The 27,016-nt window shown below is 43.9% G+C and overlaps 1 protein-coding gene across 1 annotated transcript in view; it reads right to left on the bottom strand.

Moving 5' to 3' along the window:
• malrd1 (MAM and LDL receptor class A domain containing 1) overlaps nt 1–27,016 on the bottom strand; it is a 130,610-nt gene that overhangs the window by 98,227 nt on the left and 5,367 nt on the right. Inside the window, exon 5 of the mRNA XM_071329042.1 lies at nt 20,539–20,635. Within this exon, the coding sequence (XP_071185143.1) occupies nt 20,539–20,635 (97 nt within the window). The remainder of the gene's footprint in view (nt 1–20,538; nt 20,636–27,016) is intronic.

Below are 27,016 nucleotides of genomic sequence, written 5' to 3'. Positions count from 1 at the left end.
ACAGCTACGTAAAATACAGATGAAAACTCTAGGTAGATAGTGTGGTCCACAGCTTATCATGAGATACTCTACCTCAGGCGACCAATAGCTCGAGACTTCCTTAGATAGTGTACCAGCTGTTATTTACAAAAATATATAGTCCGCCGCTCCTTGTCTTACCAGACGCCGCTGTTCTATCCTGCCGGTATAGCATGTAACCAGCCAGCTGTATGTTGATAGTGTTGTCGTTCAGCCACGACTCCATGAAGCATAAGATGTTACCGTTTTTAATGTCCCGTTGGTAGTTTAATCTTCCGCGTAGCTCGTAAATTTTATTCTCCAAAGATTGCACGTTTGCTAGCAGAATGGAGGGAAGTGGGGGTTTATTCGATCGCCTACGAATTCTCAGAAGGCGGCCCGCCCTTTGGCCCCTTTTTCTCCGCCTCATCTTCACGCAAATCGCGGGGATCTGGGTCTGTTCCCGAGAAAGCAGTATATCCTTTGCGTCGGGCTCGTTAGAGTTGTGAAAGTAAAAAATTATTCTGCTAGTCCATGGTGAATAATCACAGTCCTGATGTCTAGAAGTTATTTTCGGTCATAAGAGACGGTAGCGGCAACATTAGGAACAAAATAAGTAAAAAAATAAAGTTACAAACAAAGAAAATAAACAAACAAAAAACACAAAAGGTTGAGGACACATAAAACATCTGCCTTCCTCTACGGCACCATTGATACACCATCCAAAATGTAATTAAGAACTTCACCATGCTTAAAGAAATATTTATTGTCTGCTTTTTTTATGTTTACCATTCTACCAATAGGTGCCCTTCTTTGCAAGGCAACCTCTGTGGTCTTTGTGGTTGATTCTGTGCTTGTAATTCACTGCTCGACTGAGGGACCTTACATATAATTGTATGTGTGGGGTACAGAGATGAGGTAGTCATTCACAAATCATGTTCAACACTATTATTGCACACAGAGTGAGTTCATGCAACCTATTATGTGACGTGTAAGCAAATGTTTAGTCCTGAACTTATTTAGGCTTGCCATAACAAAGGTGTTGATTAGTTATTGACCCAAGACATTTCAGCTTTTCATTTTTTCATCAGCTTTTCATTCCACTTTGAGATTATGGGGTATTGTGTGTAGGTCAGTGAGAAAATTCATAATTTATTCCATTTTAAATTCAGGCTGTAACACAACAAAAGTCAATGAGTCAAGGGGTGTGAATACTTTCTGAAGGCACTGTATATAGGGAATAGGGTGCTATTTGAGACGCAGTCTTCGTGATTCAGACAGAGCTCTATGTTATGTCTTGTACACATGCAGGCACTTACAGACATGATATCTATCCCGTGCACGTTTTTCATAAAGCTCCACTCATGGGAAATCACTGTGCACTAAAGAGAGCTACCCTTAAATCAAGTCTTCATCCTCCATAAGAGTAAGTACATTATGTTGTTATGGCAGAGAGGATTTTGATTGGACCATGAAGTGATGAGAACCAATGGGAGCGTAGAGTTATTTAGATCAATATTGAGCCGTAGACTCTATCTCTTAATTGGACTGAAATTAAATTCTGGCTTTTATATGAGAAGTATTGGAAACACGATTAAATAAAATAGTCCAATTTTCAGATGGGTTCTGGCTGGATATTGAAAAAAAAAGGCCTCTCTTCTCATTTCTTTGAGTAAGAACAGTTACTCGCAAACATTGGAAAACTTGAAAAACAGAATATACAGACATGTACAGGAAGTTCATGCATAGTTCCTCTGTTGCACTTGGATACTGTGGACTATAGTGCCGCCTGTGAGTTGTATCTGTTCGAAATACAGTAGGACCATCAGGCTGTGTTTTAGAACAGATAGCAGGTCTATGGTAGCCTGGCAATCCAGACCGCATGGTACAACGCAAGCTGTCTACTTTGAGTTTGATATTAGTCAGGCTACATAAATGTACAGGAAGGTCATGCTTAGTTCCTCTGTTGTACTTGGTTCTCAAACCTCTGCTCTGGAACCCCCAGACTATTCACAATTTGTTGTAGCCCTGATCTAGCTCACCTGATTCACCTAGTCAAGGGTCGATGATTAGCTGACAAGTTGTATCAGGTGTGCTAGCTCTGCAATAAATCAAATACACGTGTAACGGATGTGAAATGGCTAGCTAGTTAGCGGGTACGCGCTACTAGCATTTCAATCAGTTACGTCACTTGCTCTGAGACTTAAGTAGGGTTTCCCCTTGCTCTGCAAGGGCCGCGGCTTTTGTGGAGCGATGGGTAACGACGCTTCGTGGGTGTCAGTTGTTGATGTGTGCAGAGGGTCCCTGGTTCGCGCCCGTGTCGGGGCGAGGGGACGTACTAAAGTTATACTGTTACATTGGTGCCGTGACCCGGATCACTGGTTGCTGCGGAAAAGGAGGAGGTTGAAAGGGGGGTGAGTGTAACGGATGTGAAATGGCTAGCTAGTTAGCGGGTACGCGCTACTAGCATTTCAATCAGTTACGTCACTTGCTCTGAGACTTAAGTAGGGTTTCCCCTTGCTCTGCAAGGGCCGCGGCTTTTGTGGAGCGATGGGTAACGACGCTTCGTGGGTGTCAGTTGTTGATGTGTGCAGAGGGTCCCTGGTTCGCGCCCGTGTCGGGGCGAGGGGACGTACTAAAGTTATACTGTTACACACGGAGTGGCAAGGATCCCCTACAGGAGAGGTTTGAGAACTACTACTATACACTATAGTGACTGAGTTGTATATGTTTGAAATAAAACCATACGGTTCTGTTTTGGAGGAGGTATCAAGTCTATGGCCTGGCCCTAGTATCTTGTGAATGAATGGGGTAAAAAATAAAATGTCCCTTCCCCTTGTAGCCTTCGCTAATAAAGACGCCTATCTCCTGGATCGACTCCAGCAACATGAGTTGTGACTGACAGAGAGATCCAGGCTGCGTACCAAATGCCACCCTATTCCCTACATAGTGCACTACTTTTAGTAATGCATTATGTAGGGAATCGGGTTGCATTTGGGACACAGGCATAGAGAGATCCACACTGAGGAACCAGCAGCCAGAAAGACACCCATTCAGTTCCTCTCCAGAGCCCCAGACAAAAGAACTAAGAAAATCACTGGAACGGGTCAAAATGATTAATTTGGAGCAGCGTGTTCCACACACACATGCCCACCCACCCACCCACCCACCCACTCACAATCATCCAAAAAGACAAGACATCAAAATCCCTTTCAACTCACACAAAAGTACACGAGCATCCACTGACATCTACCTAAGCAAAGTGTGTTTGTGTGTGTAAGTGTATGTATATATGTGTGTGTGTATGTGTGCATGCATGTGTGTCCCTTTGGAGATACACTGAGTGTACAACACCTTAAGAACACCTGCTCTTTCCATGACATAGACTGACCAGGTGAATACAGGTCAAACCTATGATCACTTATTAACCCAAATTTGATTCAGGGGACGGGAAGATTTACAAGAACCTGTTTCTGTCATGTTTCATCCTGTATCCATGGTTTCCGTTTAATCGTGGGGTATTATTTATGGTTCTAAGCCCATTACTTGTGACAAAGCACTGTATTTATAACCGTTGTGGGGAAATATTTAACTGCTGCAAATTTGCAGCCAAACTGGAGGTGAGATGAATAATAAAGAAGCCAATGTAACTGAACAAAATGACACGTGGTTAGATATAAAAGACGTGAGCTACATATCCAAAGAGGCTTTTCTTGGCTAAAAACACAATAATTAGTTTGTAATCTGTTGTGTATTCCTATTAGGCGAAACTGTAATATAGAGTGCATTCGGAAAGTATTCATACCCCTTGACTTTTTTCACATTTTGTTACGTTACAGCCTTACGCTAAAATTGATTAAATCGTTTTTCCCCCCTCATCAATCTACACACAATACCTCATAATGACAAAGCAAAAACTGGTTTTTAGAAATACAGGTCGCAGTGGTGGGTAGTATATGGGGCGTTTCAGACAAAATGGATGGCACTGTGATAGACTGCATCCAATTTGCTGAGTAGAGTGTTGGAGGCTATTTTGTAAATGACATCACCGAAGTCAAGGATCAGTAGGATAGTCAGTTTTACAAGGGTATGTTTGGCAGCATGAGTGAAGGAGGCTTTGTTGCGAAATAGGAAGTCGATTCTAGATTTAACTTTGGATTGGAGATGCTTAATATATTACATTTACATTACATTTAAGTCATTTAGCAGACGCTCTTATCCAGAGCGACTTACAAATTGGTGCATTCACCTTATGATATCCAGTGGAACAACCACTTTACAATAGTGCATCTAACTCTTTTAAGGGGGGGGGGGGGGGTTAGAAGGATTACTTTATCCTATCCTAGGTATTCCTTAAAGAGGTGGGGTTTCAGGTGTCTCCGGAAGGTGGTGATTGACTCCGCTGACCTGGCGTCGTGAGGGAGTTTGTTCCACCATTGGGGTGCCAGAGCAGCGAACAGTTTTGACTGGGCTGAGCGGGAACTGTACTTCCTCAGAGGTAGGGAGGCGAGCAGGCCAGAGGTGGATGAACGCAGTGCCCTTGTTTGGGTGTAGGGCCTGATCAGAGCCTGAAGGTACGGAGGTGCCGTTCCCCTCACAGCTCCGTAGGCAAGCACCATGGTCTTGTAACGGATGCGAGCTTCAACTGGAAGCCAGTGGAGAGAGCGGAGGAGCGGGGTGACGTGAGAGAACTTGGGAAAGTTGAACACCAGACGGGCTGCGGCGTTCTGGATGAGTTGTAGGGGTTTAATGGCACAGGCAGGGAGCCCAGCCAACAGCGAGTTGCAGTAATCCAGACGGGAGATGACAAGTGCCTGGATTAGGACCTGCGCCGCTTCCTGCGTGAGGCAGGGTCGTACTCTACGAATGTTGTAGAGCATGAACCTACAGGAACGGGTCACCGCCTTGATGTTAGTTGAGAACGACAGGGTGTTGTCCAGGATCACGCCAAGGTTCTTAGCACTCTGGGAGGAGGACACAATGGAGTTGTCAACCGTGATGGCGAGATCATGGAACGGGCAGTCCTTCCCCGGGAGGAAGAGCAGCTCCGTCTTGCCGAGGTTCAGCTTGAGGTGGTGATCCGTCATCCACACTGATATGTCTGCCAGACATGCAGAGATGCGATTCACCACCTGGTTATCAGAGGGGGGAAAGGAGAAGATTAATTGTGTGTCGTCTGCATAGCAATGATAGGAGAGACCATGTGAGGATATGACAGAGCCAAGTGACTTGGTGTATAGCGAGAATAGGAGAGGGCCTAGAACAGAGCCCTGGGGGACACCAGTGGTGAGAGCACGTGGTGCGGAGACAGATTCTCGCCACGCCACCTGGTAGGAGCGACCTGTCAGGTAGGACGCAATCCAAGCGTGGGCCGCGCCGGAGATGCCCAGCTCGGAGAGGGTGGAGAGGAGGATCTGATGGTTCACAGTATCAAAGGCAGCCGATAGGTCTAGAAGGATGAGAGCAGAGGAGAGAGAGTTAGCTTTAGCAGTGCGAAGCGCCTCCGTGACACAGAGAAGAGCAGTCTCAGTTGAATGACTAGTCTTGAAACCTGACTGATTTGGATCAAGAAGGTCATTCTGAGAGAGATAGCAGGAGAGCTGGCCAAGGACGGCACGTTCAAGAGTTTTGGAGAGAAAAGAAAGAAGGGATACTGGTCTGTAGTTGTTGACATCAGAGGGATCGAGTGTAGGTTTTTTCAGAAGGGGTGCAACTCTCGCTCTCTTGAAGACGGAAGGGACGTAGCCAGCGGTCAAGGATGAGTTGATGAGCGAGGTGAGGTAAGGGAGAAGGTCTCCGCAAATGGTCTGGAGAAGAGAGGAGGGGATAAGGTCAAGCGGGCAGGTTGTTGGGCGGCCGGCCGTCACAAGACGCGAGATTTCATCTGGAGAGAGAGGGGAGAAAGAGGTCAAAGCACAGGGTAGGGCAGTGTGAGCAGAACCAGCGGTGTCGTTTGACTTAGCAAACGAGGATCGGATGTCGTCGACCTTCTTTTCAAAATGGTTGACGAAGTCATCAGCAGAGAGGGAGGAGGGGGGAGGAGGGGGAGGAGGATTCAGGAGGGAGGAGAAGTTGGCAAAGAGCTTCCTAGGGTTAGAGGCAGATGCTTGGAATTTAGAGTGGTAGAAATTGGCTTTAGCAGCAGAGACAGAAGAGGAGAATGTAGAGAGGAGGGAGTGAAAGGATGCCAGGTCCGCAGGGAGGCGAGTTTTCCTCCATTTCCGCTCGGCTGCCCGGAGCCCTGTTCTGTGAGCTCGCAATGAGTCGTCGAGCCACGGAGCAGGAGGGGAGGACCGAGCCGGCCTGGAGGATAGGGGACATAGAGAGTCAAAGGATGCAGAAAGGGAGGAGAGGAGGGTTGAGGAGGCAGAATCAGGAGATAGGTTGGAGAAGGTTTGAGCAGAGGGAAGAGATGATAGGATGGAAGAGGAGAGAGTAGCGGGGGAGAGAGAGCGAAGGTTGGGACGGCGCGATACCATCCGAGTAGGGGCAGTGTGGGAAGTGTTGGATGAGAGCGAGAGGGAAAAGGATACAAGGTAGTGGTCGGAGACTTGGAGGGGAGTTGCAATGAGATTAGTGGAAGAACAGCATCTAGTAAAGATGAGGTCAAGCGTATTGCCTGCCTTGTGAGTAGGGGGGGAAGGTGAGAGGGTGAGGTCAAAAGAGGAGAGGATATACAGTGGGGAGAACAAGTATTTGATACACTGCCGATTTTGCAGGTTTTCCTACTTACAAAGCATGTAGAGGTCTGTCATTTTTATCATAGGTACACTTCAACTGTGAGAGACGGAATCTAAAACAAAAATCCAGAAAATCACATTGTATGATTTTTAAGTAATTAATTTGCATTTTATTGCATGACATAAGTATTTGATCACCTACCAACCAGTAAGAATTCCGGCTCTCACAGACCTGTTAGTTTTTCTTTAAGAAGCCCTCCTGTTCTCCACTCATTACCTGTATTAACTGCACATGTTTGAACTCGTTACCTGTATAAAAGACACCTGTCCACACACTCAATCAAACAGACTCCAACCTCTCCACAATGGCCAAGACCAGAGAGCTGTGTAAGGACATCAGGGATGAAATTGTAGACCTGCACAAGGCTGGGATGGGCTACAGGACAATAGGCAAGCAGCTTGGTGAGAAGGAAACAACTGTTGGCGCAATTATTAGAAAATGGAAGAAGTTCAAGATGACGGTCAATCACCCTCGGTCTGGGGCTCCATGCAAGATTTCACCTCGTGGGGCATCAATGATCATGAGGAAGGTGAGGGATCAGCCCAGAACTACACGGCAGGACCTGGTCAATGACCTGAAGAGAGCTGGGACCACAGTCTCAAAGAAAACCATTAGTAACACACTACGCCGCCATGGATTAAAATCCTGCAGCGCACGCAAGGTCCCCCTGCTCAAGCCAGCGCATGTCCAGGTTCGTCTGAAGTTTGCCAATGACCATCTGGATGATCCAGAGGAGGAATGGGAGAAGGTCATGTGGTTTGATGTGACAAAAATAGAGCTTTTTGGTCTAAACTCCACTCGCCGTGTTTGGAGGAAGAAGAAGGATGAGTACAACCCCAAGAACACCATCCCAACCGTGAGGCATGGAGGTGGAAACATCATTCTTTGGGGATGCTTTTCTGCAAAGGGCACAGGGCGGCTGCACTGTATTGAGGGGAGGATGGATGGGGCCATGTATCGCGAGATCTTGGCCAACAACCTCCTTCCCTCAGTAAGAGCATTGAGATGGGTCGTGGCTGGGTCTTCCAGCATGACAACGACCCGAAACACACAGCCAGGGCAACTAAGGAGTTGCTCCGTAAGAAGCATCTCAAGGTCCTGGAGTGGCCTACCCAGTCTCCAGACCTGAACCCAATAGAAAATCTTTGGAGGGAGCTGAAAGTCCGTATTGCCCAGCGACAGCCCCGAAACCTGAAGGATCTGGAGAACGTCTGTATGGAGGAGTGGGCCAAAATCCCTGCTGCAGTGTGTACAAACCTGGTCAAGAACTACAGGAAACGTATGATCTCTGTAATTGCAAACAAAGGTTTCTGTACCCAATATTAAGTTCTGCTTTTCTGATGTATCAAATACTTATGTCATGCAATAAAATGCAAATGAATTACTTAAAAATCATACAATGTGATTTTCTGGATTTTTGTTTTAGATTCTGTCTCTCACAGTTGAAGTGTATCTATGATAAAAATTACAGACCTCTACATGCTTTGTAAGTAGGAAAACCTGCAAAATCGGCAGTGTATCAAATACTTGTTCTCCCCACTGTATATAATATATGTGTCTGGAAGGAGAGTTTACAGTCTAGCTAGAAACCTAGGTATTTATAGCTGTCCACATATTCTAAGTCAGAGCTGTCCAGAGTAGTGATGCTAGTCGGGCAGGCGGGTGCGGACAGCGATCGGTTGAAGAGCATGCATTTCGTTTTACTAGCATTTAAGAGCAGTTGGAGGCCACGGAAGGAGTGTTGTATGGCATTGAAGCTCGTTTAGAGGTTTGTTAACACAGTGTCCAAAGAAGGAGCCAGATGTATACAGAATGGTGTCGTCTGCATAGAGGTGGATCAAAGAATCACCAGCAGAAAGAGAGACATCATTGATATATACAGAGAAAAGAGTCAGCCCAAGAATTGAACCTTGTGGCACCCCCATAGAGACTGCCAGAGGTCCGGACAACAGGGCCTCTGATTTGACACACTGAACTCCTTCTGAGAAGTAGTTGGTGAACCAGGCGAGGCAGTCATTAGAGAAACCAAGGCTGTTGAGTCTGCTGATAAGAACATGGTGATTGACAGAGTCAAAAGCCTTTGCCAGGTCGATGAAGATGGCTGCACAGTACTGTCTTTTATCGATGTAGGTTATGATATCGTTTAGGACCTTGATCGTGGCTGAGGTGCACCCATGACCAGCTCGGAAACCGGATTGCGTAACGGAGAAGGTACGGCAGGATTTGAAATGGTCGGTAATCTGTTTGTTCACTTGGCTTTCGAAGACAGGCAGGGCAGGATGGATATAGATCTGTAACAGTTTGGGTCTAGAGTGTCTCCCCCTTTGAAGAGGGGGATGACCGCGGCCGCTTTCCAATCTTTAGGAATCTCAGACGATACGAAAGAGAGGTTGAACAGACTAGTAATAGGGGTTGCAACAATGGCAGTGGATAATTTTAGGAAGAGAGGGTCCAGATTGTCTAGCCCAGCTGATAGAGATCCAGATTTTGCAGCTCTATCAGAACATCAGCAGTCTGGATTTGGGTGAAGGAGAAGCGGGGGGGGGAGCTTGGGCCAGTTGCTGCGGGGTGTGCAGAGCTGTTGGCCGGGGTTGGGGTAGCCAGGTGAAAAGCATGTCCAGCCGTATAGAAATGCTTATTGAAATTCTCGATTATCGTGGATTTATTGGTGATGACAGTGTTTCCTAGCCTCAGTGCAGTGGGCAGCTGGGAGGAGGTGCTCTTATTCTCCATGGACTTTACAGTGTCCCAAAGCTTTTTGGAATTAGTGTTGCATGATGCAAATTTCTGTTTGAAAAAGCTAGCCTTTGCTTTCCTAACTGCCTGTGAATATTGGTTCCTGACTTCCCTGAAAAGTTGCATATTGCGGGGACTTTTCGATGCTAGTGCAGTACACCACAGGATGTTTTTGTGCTGGTCAAGGGCAGTCAAGTCTGGAGTGAACCAATGGCTATATCTGTTCTTAGTTCTACATTTTTTGAAAGGGGCATGCTTATTTAAGATAGCGAGGAAAGAACTTTTAAAGAACAACCAGGCATCCTCTACTGACGGGATGAGGTCAATATCCTTCCAGGATACACAGGTCAGGTCGATTAGAAAGGCCTGCTCGCAGAAGTGTTTTAGGGAGCGTTTGACAGTGATGAGGGGTGGTCGTTTGACCGCGGACCCATAACGGACGCAGGCAATGAGGCAGTGATCGCTGAGATCCTGGTTCAAAACAGCAGAGGTGTATTTAGAGAGCAAGTTGGTCAGGATGATATCTATGAGGGTGCCCATGTTTACGGATGTGGGATTGTACCTGGTAGATTCCTTGATAATTTGTGTGAGATTGAGGGCATCTACCTTAGATTGTAGGATGGCCGGGGTGTTAAGCATATCCCAATTTAGGTCACCTAACAGTACGAACTCTGACGATAGATGGGGGCAATCAATTCACATATGGTGTTCAGGGCACAGCTGGGAGCTGAAGGGGGGTCTATAACAAGTGGCAACAGCGAGGGACTTATTTCTGGAGATGGATTTGTAAAAGTAGAAACTCGAACTGTTTGGGCATAGACCTGGATAGTATGACAGAACTCTGCAGGCTATCTCTACAGTAGATTGCAACTCCGCCCCCTTTAGCAGTTCTATCTTGATGGAAAATTTTGTAATTGGGGATGGAAATTTCAGAATTTTTGGTGGCCTTCCTAAGCCAGGACAAATGAGAGCACCTGGGGACACACAGGGCCTGGGTTAACCTCTACATCACCAGAGGAACAAAGGAGGAGTAGGATGAATGTACGGCTAAAGGCTATAATTACTGGTCGTCTAGAGCGTTGGGAACAGAGAATTAAAGGAGCAGATTTCTGGGCGTGGTAGGATAGATTCAGGGCATAATGTACAGACAAGGGTATGGTAGGGTGCGAGTACAGTGGAGGTAAACCTATGCATTGAGTGACGATGAGAGAGGTTGCATCTCTGGAGACGCAAGTTAAGCTAGGTGCGGTCTCCGTATGTGTGGGTGGTGGGACAAAGGCGCTATCTGAGGCATGTTGAGCGGGACTAGGGGCTTAACAACAGTATACAAGGCATATTGACATTAGAGAGAGGCATAAAGCAATCACAGGTGTTTATTGGGAGAGCTAAGACAACAATGGGTAAGACAACAACAGGTAAACAGCTAAGACAACAACAACGGGTAAATGGCGATAAATGGGCAGAGAGGGTCAGTTAGCTACACACAGGGCCTGAGTTCGAGGCTGGGGCCGACAGATAAACAAAATTAATTACCGTGTTAATGAACAGTCCAGCAAGCATCAGCTGTGTAGCCGAGTGATCATAGGGTCCAATGAGCAGCAATAGATGAAACAGGGAGCCATTCGGTAGTCGTTACTACGCTAGGCGAGCGGGAGACACAGCGTTCAGAAAGCTAGCCGGCCGGGGCTAGCAGATGGGTCTTCACCGACATCCACAACGCAGTTGCCCGGTTGAGAGCACATCGGCCGAATTACGTCAACAGACCAGCAGACCAGTCGTGATGGATCGGCGGGGCTCCGTGTCAACAAAGGGTCCAGGCCAATTGGCAAAGAGGTATTGTAGTTGGTGTACTTCGTTTGTTAGCCGGGAGATGGGCCTAGCTTGAGGCTAGCTCGAGGCTAACTGGTGCTTGCTTCTGGACAAGGGCGTTAGCCACAATAGCCACTCGGTAGCAGCTAGCTAGCTGTGATGAGCCGGTGTAATGGTCCAGAGCTTGCGGCAGGAATCCGGTAAAAAGCAGTCCGATATGCTCAGGGCTGATATCGCGCTGTGCAGACTGGCAGGTATTATCCAGGGCTATCCGGGCTAAAGCGGCTGGCGTCTGAGCTAAAGGTAAAGACCACTAGCAGTGGCTAACAATGACTAAATAGCTAGTAGCTAATTAGCTGGCTAGCTACTGATGGCTAGCCTCTGATGGAGGTTCCAGTTAAAGGTTAAAAAAAAATAGCAGATCCATACCACATTGGGTGAGGCGGGTTGCAGGAAGGTATATTTAATCTGAAAATGGAAAAAAGAGACTGAAATATATTGTAATGTATACAATTTTTTTTTTTACACGGGACAAAAACAAACACGTCTTACTGCTACGCCATCTTGGATCCATCCCCACAGCAATGATGTCGCCACCAACATGCTTCACCGTAGGGATGGTGCCAGGTTTCCTCCAGACATGATGCTTGGCATTCAGGCCAAAGGGTTCAATCTTGGTTTCATCAGACCATGTGCCTTTTACTGAGGAGTGGCTTCTGTCTGGCGACTCTACCATAAAGGCCTGATTGGTGGAGTGCTGCAGAGATGGTTTACCTTCTGAAAGGTTCTCCCATCTCCACAGAGGAACTCTGGAGCTCTGTTTAAATGACCATCAGGTTCTTGGTCACCTCCCTGACCAAGGCCCTTCTCCCCCGAATGCTCAGTTAGGCAGGGCGGCCAGCTTTAGGAAGTCTTGGTGGTTCCAAACTTCTTCCATTTAAGAATGATGGAGGCCACTGTGTTCTTGGGAACCTTCAATGTTGCAGAAATGTGTGGGAGGGCTTCAGCGAGATGTTGCTTCTTAAAGTGCATGCTGTCCATACCATCAATGTGGTTTCTAAAGCATCTTAAACAGACAGCAGCACCAGCAGAGACCGAGAGAATGTAAGTGAACCAGTAGCTAAGTGAAAGAGCTAACTTCCTACCTCAATTCTAACATTAGCTAGCTATAGCGCATTTAGCTCACGTCTTCCATCTAAACAACACTAATAAAACTAACCAAATGTAAACATGTCTGCCAGCTGTTGGGTGCTAACTGCTGATGATGTCATACTATATATAGTACAAGCTTATGGGAAAGAGTAGTTTTGGCCACCGTCGCGGTGGTCACTGTTAGTTTATAGTTCTCGTGGTGTTTATGGGGGTTGCGGTAATTCGGTCATTCTGTGGTTCCAGGAGAGTTTTTCTATACAGCCTGCTGAGTGTGGGATATACTGAAATATGACGCTTTGGGCATGGATCCGATCGCAGAACTGGTGGCATTTCGGAGAAGCCCCAGAGCCATGCTTTCTTTGTATTGTCGATTATGATCAATGGGAAAGTCCATTTCTTTATCTTAGGATCAATGTTGTCAAAGTTGCTTCTTGTTGAAGAGGCAGCCGCTAACGTTAGCTTGCTATAGCTAGCTATTGTAAACCAGGTCAACTAATGGGTTAATAGTCCATGAAACTCAACTAGAAGTGCGCAAATCCTTTAGGTCTAGCCTTTAATTGTGAGTTCAATCATAGCAATCTCTTCAGAGAAACGCCGATAATTTACTGTCCATTCATCTTGAGAAGCAGTTGAATGCATTTGTGGACCATTTACTTGGTCAGTTTTTTTATGGTTTGAGTCTTCAAGAGGACAATTTCTTGAATGACATTTAAGTACTCTATTCTCCACAGCTCTACTTTATTTGTTGGGACCGATCACCCCATGTTATGGGAAAGGACTGAAATATTGAATGTGTATTTGAATGTCATTTTGTTATCTGAATTTAACTTTACTGGTGATAATTGATACTATAGAAGGGTGCACCTGATTTTATCTGAGATATTGAAATAGAAACCAATTTTACTTGAGGCATTGAAATAGACCCATAGATTATTAACTAAATCAAATAAAATGTTATTGGTCACATACACGTGATTAGCAGATATTATTGCGGGTGTAGCGAAATGCTTGCGCTTCTAGCTCTGACAGTGCAGTAATATCTGACAAATTACACAACATATACCCAATACACAAAAATCTAAGTAGGAATGAATTATGCCTATATACATATGGACGAGCGATGTCAGAGTGGAACGGACTAAGATACAGTAGAATAGTATAGAATACAGTATATACATATGAGATAAGTAATGCAAGATATGTAAACATTAAGTGAATGAGATACCGTAGAATAGCATAGAAAACAGTACATACATATGAGATGAGTAATGCCAGATTACCCAGGGTATTTCAATACTGTTAATTTGTTTAAGGTGAAATACAATTATTGTGATTTGCATTTTTTACTTTCAGAACTACAACTTTTTCTAAAATAAACTAGCCGGCATTAGTACCATGTTAAAATTGTATATCCTGGTCTCTGGTCTGATCTTTTAATGCTAATCTCTTTACTGCTCTTCCCGAATCTAGTCCTTTGGTCAGTTTCATTGTTAGCATATTCCATGCTAAGCACATGCTACACTATCCTCTTCCTCCGTTACTGAATTAATTTGCGGCTATTTCTTTCTAGCTGGCAAAATAAGCGAGCTAGATTTTGTTTGTGTACTGCCATATGTAGATAACATAGCTAGCTCAATTTGTCATGTACAAGCTAGTTAATATCCTAAATCCTAATCCTAATAGCCGCAAGCTAAAACCGGGGAGACAGGGAAGAGATAATTCACTTTCATCTCCTGCTTGCTTGCTAATGTTCACTCAAATACGTATTTCCAAATGTAATTGATGAAATAAGATTTTTATTCAAAAAAGATTGTAATTGTGTCAATATATGGTGAATATTGTAAAAGAAATCCTCACAGATGTTTTCCATACAAAAAAGTGAAGTGCCACTTACAGCCTACCATGTACAGTAGGCTACAGGCAATATGTTCCTCCACCATGTACTGTAGGCTACAGGCAATATGGTGCTACAGATGCAGGATCTTAATTTGAGCCAGTTTGCTACAGGAGGGAAATGATCCTGCAGCAACAGAAAATATGAATTATTATCAGGGTTATAATTAAATGGACAAGTCGGAAATTTCAAAGTGGAAATCACAAACTTCAGAATCCTTTTTAATCCTGAAATATACTACAAATTGTACATTTCCTACAATAGGGTGATCAAATGAATGAATGATGTGTTTATAGCTCATAGAGAAATGTCAACATCTCATGTGCTATGGATCAAAGTCAAGCTACTAAGCTATAGCCTACTTTTCACAAGTGTTGGTATAACACAGGTTCTTCTGCTCTGTCCAAGAGTGTTTAATTAAAACATGCTGGCATTATTCATAGGCAGTAAAGTTTAGTAGGAGTCGAGATGACCGACCAGACACACCTGAGAGAAAATAACACGGACACTAAGATGAAGTCACTAGCGTCGGGATCTTGCACCCGCCCCGGCGTTAGCAGTTTGTGTGTTTTTACGTCTTTGTCATTACGGTTGACCAGGACAATTCCCAGGCTTGATGAGTCATAGCACAGTCGCACAGTTAAACATGGCACCACAGGAGCAAGAAGACAGATGGAGGCAGAGAGATAGCATGCCTGGGATGTCATTGACCTGCCCCATCCACTTAGACACGCTAAACTAGGCCCGGTGCTGGTGGCTAGTAGCTGGCCCTGCTGTGGGCAGACTAAGGGAACCACGCCTCAAAGCACCGCTTTAGGGGTGTTACGTTAAATGACAATACCGACTCTCTCTACACACATCAAACCATGAGAGAAGACTTTAGGGCCCAAAGGCACCCGGCGGATGGTAAAATAGGAAAATCGATGGCGAACTTATGACCTCCATTTGTTTTATAGACACAGAGAAAGGGTAAGTAATACTATCGGGTGAATTATGTTGGTCGTAAACCGCACCGTAAAGATTCTATAGTGTACTTGGTGCTGAGAAATATTGCTGTAGTATCATGTGAAAAGAAAACGTCAAAAACATTGGCTTGTGGGTACAGATTTGAGTTCCATTGTCAATGCACACAGACAAATCCAAGGTCTGTAGGCTACTACTAAAGATGATATGCCAAGGCTGAGTGTCACACTCAGGAGTTGAATATCTGTGTGCAATGTGTACTATTGAAGGAGGTAACTCAATTGAGACACACAGTGGCTTGCAAAAGTATTCACCCCCATTGGCATTTTTCCTATTTTGTTGCCTTACGACCTGGAATTAAAATAGATTTTTTGGGTGTTTGTATCATTTGAATTACACAACATGCCTACCATTTTGAAGATGCAAAATAAAAAAAATTGTGAAACAAACAAGAAATAAGACAAAAAAACTGAAAACTTGAGCATGCATAACTATTCACCCCCCCAAAGTCAATACTTTGTAGAGCCACCTTTTGCAGCAATTACAGCTGCAAGTCTCTTGGGGTATGTCTCTATAAGCATGGCACATCTAGCCACTGGGATTTTTGCCCATTTTTCAAGGCAAAACTGCTCCAGCTCCTTCAAGTTGGATGGGTTCCGCTAGTGTACAGCAATCCTTAAATCATACCACAGATTCTCAACTGGATGGAGGTCTGGGCTTTGACTAGGCTATTCCAAGACATTTAAATGTTTCCCCTTAAACCACTCAAGTGTTGCTTTAGCAGTATGCTTAGGGTCATTGTCCTGCTGGAAGGTGAACCTCCACCCCAGTCTCAAATCTCTGGAAGACTGAAACAGGTTTCCCTCAAGAATTTCCATGTATTTAGCGCCATCCATCATTCCTTCAATTCTGATCAGTTTCCCAGTCCCTTCTGATGAAAAACATCCCCACAGCATGATGCTGCCACCACCTTGCTTCACTGTGGGGATGTTGTTGTTGGGGTGATGAGAGGTGTTGGGTTTGCGCCAGACATAGCGTTTTCCTTGAAAGCCAAAAAGTTAAATTTTAGTCTCATCTGACCAGAGTACCTTCTTCCATATGTTTGGGGAGTCTCCCACATTTTTTTATTTCAGCAATGTCTTTTTTTCTGGCCACTTTTTCTGGCCATTCCATAAAGCCCAGTTCTGTGGAATGTACGGCTTAAAGTACTCCAATCTCCACTGTGGAGCTTTGCAGCTCCTTCAGGGTTATTTTTGGTCTCTTTGTTGCCTCTCTGATTAATGCCCTCCTTGCCTGGTTCGTGAGTTTTGGTGGGCGACCCTCTCTTGGCAGTTTTTTTGTGGTGCCATATTCTTTAAATTTTTTAATAATGGATTTAATGGTGCTCCGTGGGATGTTCAAAGTTTCGGATATTTTTTTATAACCCAACCCTGATCTGTACTTCTCCACAGCTTTGTCCCTGACCTGTTTGGAGAGCTTCTTGGTCTTCATGGTGCCGCTTACTTGGTGGTGCCCCTTGTTTAGTGGTGTTGCAGACTCTGGGGTCTTTCAAAACAGGTGTATATATACTGAGATCTTGTGACAGATCATTTGACTCAGTAATTATTTTCATTTCACCGATTTGGACAATGTTTTGTATGTCCATTATATGAAATCCAAATAAAAATCAATTTAAATTACAGGTTGTAATGCAACAAAATAGCAAAAATGCCAAGGGGGATTAATAGATTTGTAAGGCACTGTAGTGTAGACTCACTGAGTTGGATTTGGAAACGCATCTCAAGAAGAAAGCCCACGACAAAATGAACAGTTCTAAAGAAAAGCAGATGGCACTAAGTGAACTTGAGAAGAATGCCTCTGTTGTCATAAAACCTGCCAGATAAAGGAGGCGCAATTGTGGTTATGGACAAATCCAGATATGACCAGGAGGTCCTAAGACAACTTAATGACTCTTGTTTCTATGAACAGATGAACGCATATCCTTCAAGAGTATTCCAAACAGATCTCAGACTCTTACTTGAGGAGGGTGAGTTTAATTCAGATATCACCCCTAAAGTTGCACAGTTTCTCCTGAATGAGTGCCTCCTCAAGCCTCTTAACCATCCTGACACACCAGTTGTCTCAGGTTTGGTAGACTCACAGAAAGGGTCTCCAGTTTTTGTAGATCATCACATTAAAGAGTTTGTCCCTAAGCTGAAGTCATACATCAAGGACAGCACTCAGTTCATTGTGTTCATCAATAGCCTCCCCTGTTGAACCCAGGAACTGTATTGTGCTCCTTGGATTTTAAGGCCTTGTATACCACCATGCCACATCAACAAGGCCTGGAGACCTCTGAACACTATTTTGATACCAGACCAGTACACAACCTCCCCACAAGCTTCACCAGCAGCCTGGCTTCTTCTGTTTTGAAAAGCAACTTATTTTTTTCAATAATAAGCCCTACCTTCCACTGGCAAGGGAACAAAGATGGCTTTTATATTGTTATCCTAATCTTTTTGTCAGCAGACTAGAATAACGTTTTTTATAGGACCCTAACATTAACTATTTTCTCCCCCAATATTGTTACTTGGAGACGTTATATCGATCATGTTTTTTTACTACAACAGGGAGACATTACAATGTTGGAACAGAGGTTTATACATGATCATTTTAGATGTCTGAAATTTACTATGAATTATAACACTGAAACGATTACCTTTTTTGGACATGATGGTCACTAAAAAATTTGTGTTTTATTCTGCGATCTGTATACCAAACCCACAGGCTGCAACAACCTTTTACATGAAAACCACTATCACCCTACCTCTGAAGAAAAGCCTTTAGATTTAGCCGGTGGTAACTTGTGGAATAGATACCGGCTAGAATGCAGTTTGAACCAATCAGCATTCAGGATTAGACCCACCCGGTATATAAGAAAGGAATTAACAATGTAGGCTGGATAAATTGGAAGATTTGTATTTTTAAAGGGAATGGCTACAAGAAGCTGAAGTCAAATTAAAACAGAGAACCCGGGAAAGCTCCCACTGGTTCAGAACAAGAGAAGAAAAAGCCATCTCTTATATATTGCACCACCCTTACTCCCAAGACAAGTACTATAAAGAATGTTATATTTAAACACGGGTATATTTTACAAAGTCGTCCCCTTTAAGAAAATGTATTTAAGGAGAAACCGCTGGTTACTTTTAAGAAAGGAACATAAGAAACAGAGTGGTGAAAGCTTGTCCCTCCCAAGACCATACGTCCAATAGTCTTACAGGATGCCCAGCAGTGGGGAATTTTAAGTGTGTTAATTGTATTAATTGTCAACTCATAAGAAATATTAAATGGTACAATCACCCTGTCAGAGCAAGAGAATGGAAATGAACCGTTTCATAACTTGTGAGACCAAGAAACGTTGTTTATATGATAAAATGTTGTTGCGGGAAAGTATACATAGGTGAGACTGAACGTTCCCTTAATTAATCCCTTAAGGAAAGCATCACTGAACACAGACGGTCTATCAAAAGAGAAGATCTTAAAAATCCAGTGGCCAGACATTTTAAAGAAGCAAATTATTTGTATTGAAAAAATGTCCCTGGGTCCAAGAGGTGGCGTCATTAATCAATTTAGAAAGCGTAGAGAGGCGTTTTATAGATTCCATTTTAAAATGTTTTTTTTTCCTAATGGTACTGTATGAATGAGCAATTCATTATCAAGGATTTCCTCTAGTAAGCATATCTCTTCTTTTTCCTTATTTATCATTGGTAATGTCGTGAGTGTCTGTTTACATTGCCAGGTGGTAATATTCTCAACTGACTTCATCATTGGGCGGATTCGATTATCTGAGCCGCATGGAACCAGCCAAAGGCCGGTCACCAGGTGAACACGGGGAGAGAGGAGCCCCATTCTCAAGTCGATCTTCTCCGCTCTAACATTTTGTCAACAAGGCAGCATGGTGCATCCTCCAAAAACATACAACATTTATTTTCCATAAAATAAATATTTGAATTTTCTAACTCGATTTCATTGGGAAGCCAGATAAAGCTCCAAGGCAATCACTTTTGCACGTGAAACAGAATCCTACTCATTACTCCACGCGCTCCTATGTCACTTTGTTTTGAGCCAACTTCGCTGTGGGCTTTGAATGGGGCACCTGGCTCAAGCCCCGGAGGCAGCCCGGTTCCAAAAAGAATGCAATCAACTTCACCAGGTGCAAAACATGCCTACACGGGCACCCGGGTGAGATTAATAGAACCCCCTCACAGAAAACAAATGTACTATTGTTCTATTGTTCAGTACAACATAATATCACAATCTATTGGTCAGTCTACACTAATAATAATTGGTTAGATTCATGTAACTCATCCAACCTAATGTTTGATGTAATTTTAGTGTTTTCACATTCCATTGGTCAGTGCAACATGTACTCACAATCAATTGGTCTTTCTACAACTGTTTTAACCTATCGCATTTTTTATTAGCATATTCTTTGTGATTGGTCCCTGAGGCCATTTTGAAACGTTCAAAATCTTCATTCCTTCTTATTTCTGTAAAAACCCTATAGGACAAATCTGAAACATGTTGGTACTATTCATTGCAATAAAGCTTTTTTATTTAATTCCATTTGTTCTCCAAGTGTTGCTGATCTCCTCTACCTCTACTGAAGGAGCGCACTGAGGCAGAGATTATGGAAATCTTTCTCTAGCGGGTTTAAAATGTATTTTGCTCATAGTATAAGGTAATACGATCCGCTCTAATGCTGTGCAGCCCTGGGGCCTCTCACATTCAGTGCTGTCATTCACAAATCCATGTCCAGCAATCTCACACACACACAGCCCTGAATTATGGTTTCACGAGGCCACATGTCTCTCTTGTCGACTCCATCACGCCAACAGCCATAAATTAAGATGGTGAGCTCACACTTTGGGGTGAATTTATTGTCTCATGATTAAGAGGCCTCAATTTGAGGCCAGTTACAGTAGGTTTATAAGGCAAAAAACAACCAAACATTTCCACATTTTGAGTAATGATTGACAGCTCGGGCCATGTCTACCTGCCTCTTCAGAATGCCAACACACAGAACAGGATTGTGTGTGTGTTGATATTTGTATTTCAACTACAGTATATCCCCCTCTTCTTGGTTTTTCTCATATGTAGCCCTATAGGGATATACTTTACTGTTTAACGCTGATTCTGATCATTTTAACCCTTGCCATGGCCTGACATTTGTGTGTACAGTGAAGTGGTATGGAAGAAGACCTTACCAGGGACAGTCACACAACCATCACTGAAGGAGATGTCATCTATGGCCACGATCTCAGAGGGGTCACTGTCACCAGAGAGCTCCCCTAGAATGATGACCTGTAAAACACAGGACAGAGGAACATCATACAGTGTGTGTGTGTATGTGTGTGTGTGTGTGTGTGTGTGTGTGTGTGTGTGTGTGTGTGTGTGTGTGTGTGTGTGTGTGTGTGTGTGTGTGTGTGTGTGTGTGTGTGTGTGTGTGTGTGTGTGTGTGTGTGTGTGTGTGTGTGTGTGTGTGTGCAGTGGCATGTCCAGGGAGTGGCCCAGGGTGGTCACGGCCCTCCCTGAAATCTGATTGGCCACCCCAGTGGCCCCCCCACAAATTCTGAGCTCTGATAGGTCATCTCTAAACATATTGATAATTTTGACCAAGACGCTCACCGACAGCGAGACTCCTCAATCTCACTGGAGAAAGCATCCGAACGAGCGAAACAGCGCCCCTGTCTTAGTATGTGACATGTCATATTATTTTGGGTCAGACATCATCAGATACATGGGTTACAGATACGAAGACAGAGGGGCACTGTTTGCCTCGCTCAGATGCTTTCTCTGGTGAAATAGCCTCTTGCGAATTGAAGGACAATTATGAACCACGGATAGACACGAATGAGAAATAATTTATACGTTTGTTTCTCTTTGTATTGTTAAAATTGTTGGGGAAGCCTGGCTTCCCTTGGCATCCATTAATACATGCCACTCTGTAGTCTGAATGTCATTAAACGCCCACATCAGTAGAATACCTTTTTGAGTTGAAAGACAAATGGTAAGATAAGTCATCGTTTTAGTCAAAGTATGACATATTTGGGCTTGAAGTGCCAAATCCGAATGTGTAACTTCAAATGTTTCCGTGAGTCTTACGTGTCTTTTCCTATGAGATAATGTGCAAATTCTTTTCAGCCAACATTTCGTTTCAGGGCTGGGTTTTATTTAAATGTTATGCCGTGCTCAGTGCATTCAAGGCAAATCGGTCATCCAACTCGGAATTCCAAGTTGGAAACTCTGGCATCTTTTTAGAGCTCCGCCTTTCTAACCTGAAGATCGCTGACATCATGATTTGACCTAGTTTTTTCCCTGAGTTCCAAGTTGTTTTGAAAGCACCATTAACACCCACCCGCATTACAATGTTTAATAATCAGAAACACCTGTTGTCCTCTGAGAGCCAAACAGCTTTTCTATGTAGCCTACACCTGGGTTTCCATTAGATAAAACAGCCACAAAGTCAAAATAGGCTATATTGTACAAATTCATGAAAACAAAATTGCTTTTTGAGTTTAGATTTAGGCTAATGGTAGCAGTGTGGTAAATGTTAGGGTTAAGGTGAGAGTTAGGTTTAAAATCTGATTTTAAGAAAATTGTAAGGACCGACGCTGGAGACGAGAAGCAGGTGCAGGGAGTGAACATTTAATGACCATGGACAGGAACAGAATACGGACAGCGTCTGGACAGGGGAAACGGAAACGACAATAATTCTGACACAGGGAAGAGAGTGAGGAGCAGACAGAAATAGGGAAGTCAATCAACAAAGTGAAGGAGTCCAGGTGAGTCCAGTGAGCGCTGATGCGCGTAATGATGGTGACAGGTGTGTGTAATGAAGCGCAGCCTGGCGCCCTTGAGCGCCAGAGAGCGGGGAGCAGGCGTGACAGAAAATCATGACTTTGTGGCCTTGTTAACTAGTGACTACCCTACACTTGGCCGCCTTGCCATGGAGCAAATTAAAATAGGGGGTGCAGCAAATTATAATTTGTCAAGATTGACTTATTTTTTAGCTATTCTGCAAAAAAAATATATATGAATATTTTATAAATGGTAAAATTGTGTGATACTGTATGATTGCATTTTATAACCCCGCTGCCCTGTCGCCCCAAGATGAACAGTTTTGACCACTAACATTTTAGGCAATTTCGTTTTGCATAGCCCAGTGCCGCAGGTGTGTAGTTTTTGCTCATTTTCAACAATTCCGTTGATCCTAAAGAGAAATCTCCACCCACCCGGGGCACCGGGCCATGCAAAACTCGCCCATTGCTTAAATACAAGCTCCAAACCATTCATTAGGCTATCCATATTACCGGAGCTTATATTCTATTTCTATGGCAGATACGCAGCCACAATTTATACACTGCTCAAAAAAATAAAGGGAACACTTAAACAACACAATGTAACTCCAAGTCAATCACACTTCTGTGAAATCAAACTGTCCACTTAGGAAGCAACACTGATTGACAATAAATTTCACATGCTGTTGTGCAAATGGAATAGACAACAGGTGGAAATTATAGACAATTAGCAAGACACCCCCAATAAAGGAGTGGTTCTGCAGGTGGTGACCACAGACCACTTCTCAGTTCCTATGCTTCCTGGCTGATGTTTTGGTCACTTTTTAATGCTGCCGGTGCTTTCACTCTAGTGGTAGCATGAGACGGAGTCTACAACACACACAAGTGGCTCAGGTAGTGCAGCTCATCCAGGATGGCACATCAACGCGAGCTGTGGCAAGAAGGTTTGCTGTGTCTGTCAGCGTAGTGTCCAGAGCATGGAGGCGCTACCAGGAGACAGGCCAGTACATCAGGAGACGTGGAGGAGGCCGTAGGAGGGCAACAACCCAGCAGCAGGACCGCTACCTCCGCCTTTGTGCAAGGAGGAGCACTGCCAGAGCCCTGCAAAATGACCTCCAGCAGGCCACAAATGTGCATGTGTCTGCTCAAACGGTCAGAAACAGACTCCATGAGGGTGGTATGAGGGCCCGACGTCCACAGGTGGGGGTTGTGCTTACAGCCCAACACCGTGCAGGACGTTTGGCATTTGCCAGAGAACACCAAGATTGGCAAATTCGCCACTGGCGCCCTGTGCTCTTCACAGATGAAAGCAGGTTCACACTGAGCACATGAGCACATGTGACAGACGTGACAGAGTCTGGAGACGCCGTGGAGAACGTTCTGCTGCCTGCAACATCCTCCAGCATGACCGGTTTGGCGCTGGGTCAGTCATGGTGTGGGGTGGCATTTCTTTGGGGGGCCGCACAGCCCTCCATGTGCTCGCCAGAGGTAGCCTGACTGCCATTAGGTACCGAGATGAGATCCTCAGACCCCTTGTGAGACCATATGCTGGTGCGGTTGGCCCTGGGTTCCTCCTAATGCAAGACAATGCTAGACCTCATGTGGCTGGAGTGTGTCAGCAGTTCCCGCAAGAGGAAGGCATTGATGCTATGGACTGGCCCGCCCGTTCCCCAGACCTGAATCCAATTGAGCACATCTGGGACATCATGTCTCGCTCCTTCCCCCAACGCCACGTTGCACCACAGACTGTCCAGGAGTTGGGGGATGCTTTAGTCCAGGTCTGGGAGGAGATCCCTCAGGAGACCATCCGCCACCTCATCAGGAGCATGCCCAGGCGTTGTAGGGAGGTCATACATGCACGTGGAGGCCACACACACTACTGAGCCTCATTTTGACTTGTTTTAAGGACATTACATCAAAGTTGGATCAGCCTGTAGTGTGGTTTTCCACTTTAATTTTGAGTGTGACTCCAAATCCAGACCTCCATGGGTTGATAAATTTGATTTCCATTGATCATTTCTGTGTGATTTTGTTGTCAGCACATTCAACTATGTAAAGAAAAAAGTATTTAATAAGAATATTTCATTCATTCAGATCTAGGATGTGTTATTTTAGTGTTCCCTTTATTTTTTTGAGCAGTGTATAATGCATTGATATACACTGAGTGTACAAAACATTAGGTACACCTTCCTAATATTGAGTTGCACCCCCTTTTGCCCTCAGAACAGTGTCAATTCGTCAGGGCATGGACTCTACAAGGTGTCGAAAGCATTCCATAGGGATAATGGCCCATGTGGACTGTCAGTTGACTAACTGTAGACCGTCTGCGTCAGCCTCCTTTGCCCTCTTTTATCAATTGGGGCGGCAGGTACATTAGTGGTTAGAGTGTTGGACTTGTAACCAAAAGGCTGCCAGATTGAATCCCCGAGCTGACAAGGTAAAAATCTGTAGTTCCGCCCCTGAACAAGGCAGTTAACCCTCTGTTCCTAGGCCGTCATTGAAAATAAGAATTTGTTCTTAACTGACTTGCCTAGTTAAATAAAGTTGTTAAAAAAAAATGTGTTGACCGTTTTTGACCACTGGCCTGCCGTTGACTGGATGTCCTTTGGGTGGTGGACCATTCTTGATACACACGGGAAACTGTTGAGCGTGAAAAACCCAGCAGGGTTGCAATTCTTGACACACTCAACCGCTGCGCCTGGCACCTACTACCATACGCCGATCAAAGGGACTAAAATCTTTTGTCTTGCCCATTCACCCTCTGAATGGAACACACATCCATAGCTGTGTTCGAAAACTCATACCAACATAATGTATACTACACACTTAATGAGTATATACTACATACTATTAGTTAATTTTAGTATACTGTAAACGAACTGTATCCTTTTAGTTGAGTGTACTAGTGCTTCGCCTGTCTATTGAAAGTTGATGCTGTTGCTATGCAACTTCTTGCTAGCTTGTTAGCATAACAAATTACTAGCTAAACATCTTACAACTTCATTAACCATGTCCATTGAGAACGCACAACGACAATTTTTATTTTATGTATTTAATTTAACCTTTATTTAACCAGTAAGGGCTCATTGAGATTTGAAATCTCTTTTTCAAGAGCGTCCTGGCCAAGATAGTCAGCACCAAGTCATTACACAATTACAGACAGACAACATTAAAAACTACAAGTAATCTAGTAAAAACCATAGAATTCACAAGAGTATAACAAAATCATAAATTAGCAAATTAAAAACATTTGCAGGTCAGGGAATCAGCCTCAAAATCCTTCATCAGTGATTTAAAAACACCAATCGGGACAAGTTCTTCCAGTATAAAAGTATTTTGTAAGGCGTTCCAAGCCGATGGCGCAGAGTACATACAAGCCCTTTTACCAAATTCAGTTCGGACATTTAGCAGGATAAAGTCCTGCGAACGAAGAGAGTACAGTACCCACCACATTTCTGAACAATAAAAATGCCCAAATAAAATGGTAGTAAACCCAAAATGGCTTTGACTATACGGTTTAGCTAAGCTAAGAATGACGTGAATAATCAAGTCAATAAATGTTGGGTAGTTTGATAGCATATAGTTATACCGGAAAGTTCAATGTATTAGTAGCCAACTAACATTAGGTAGCTAGCTAACATACGGGTACATACAAGCAACTGCTGTAATGACATGCTTTGCGGTTCGCAAGGCTAGCGTAGCTAACAAATTGTCAGTCAACATAATGTGTAACGTAACTCATTTGAAAAGTCATGACTTTATTACACTGCTCAACATTTTCTTAACATTTGTCATAATTAGTTAAAGCAATCAATATGTATCCGCTCTTGTCGGACTTCAGCTGCATATTTTCCACCATGTTCTTCAAATCTGAAAACATTGTGAAGCCAGGCTCATTTCTGAAGAATTGCATCATGGACGGAAATAGTGTCCTCTTGTATACTTCGTATTTTGGAACTTTTGGCATACTAACTATCTCCATACTATGACCAATAAGCATTCTACATGCTCAATTTACATCACGAATAGTATGGTTAGTGCGGTTAGTATGAGTATTTGAACACAGCTCATGTCTCAATTGTCTCAAGGCTTAAAAATCCTTCTTTAACCTGTCTCCTCCCTTTTAATTACACTGATTGAAGTGGATTTAACAGGTGACATCAATAAGGGATTATAGCTTCACCTGGATTCTCCTGGTCAGCCTATATCATGGAAAGAGCAGGTGTTCCTAATATGTTGTACACCCAGTGTATAGCAAGCTAGCTTCCTGAAATGATAAGAGAGAACAAAGAATATAGCTATTTGGTAATGTCCGTCCAAATATTAATGACGTTAGGAATACGACACGGTATCACTGGAATTATCAAACAGCAAGAGTCAGACAAACGTCAACCCTCAACATGTCAAAAGGTTGTATAGGCACGGTTTAGCTGAGACTCATCTCCTGCCAGGTAGACTGGTAGTCTTTTTCTGAAATAGTTATACAGTAAAGTTATACAGTAAAGGAGCCTGTCTTAACTGATGGTGCTTTCACCTCTAGGATAATATCCGCTCTAGGACAGGAATTACTTGAAATAGGTGGGGCATCTTCCTCTGAGGTGGGCCTTTAAGATGATGGTGGTTGTAATAGATGTCCCTTTCCATTCAAATGGCGGGTGCATCCATTCGGACGCACCATTCGGACGCACCATTCGGACGCTGGACATATTTTGAGGTGCATGAACGTGCGCAGGTAACCTACTTAATCTACTTTTGAAGTGATTTGTTTGACAACCAGATAAAAACATTATGACTGGTTGTGTTAATGACACATTAAAAGGTAATACATTTTTACAGTTAAATTATGTGTCTTTACTATAAAAGGCCATATAGGAGGTCCCATGAA

The sequence above is a fragment of the Salvelinus alpinus genome, chromosome 10, assembly GCF_045679555.1.
Source record: "Salvelinus alpinus chromosome 10, SLU_Salpinus.1, whole genome shotgun sequence".
NCBI classification, from domain to species: Eukaryota; Metazoa; Chordata; class Actinopteri; order Salmoniformes; family Salmonidae; genus Salvelinus; species Salvelinus alpinus.
Note: the sequence above shows the minus strand (reverse complement) of the source record. Positions and strands in the feature narration are given on the sequence as shown.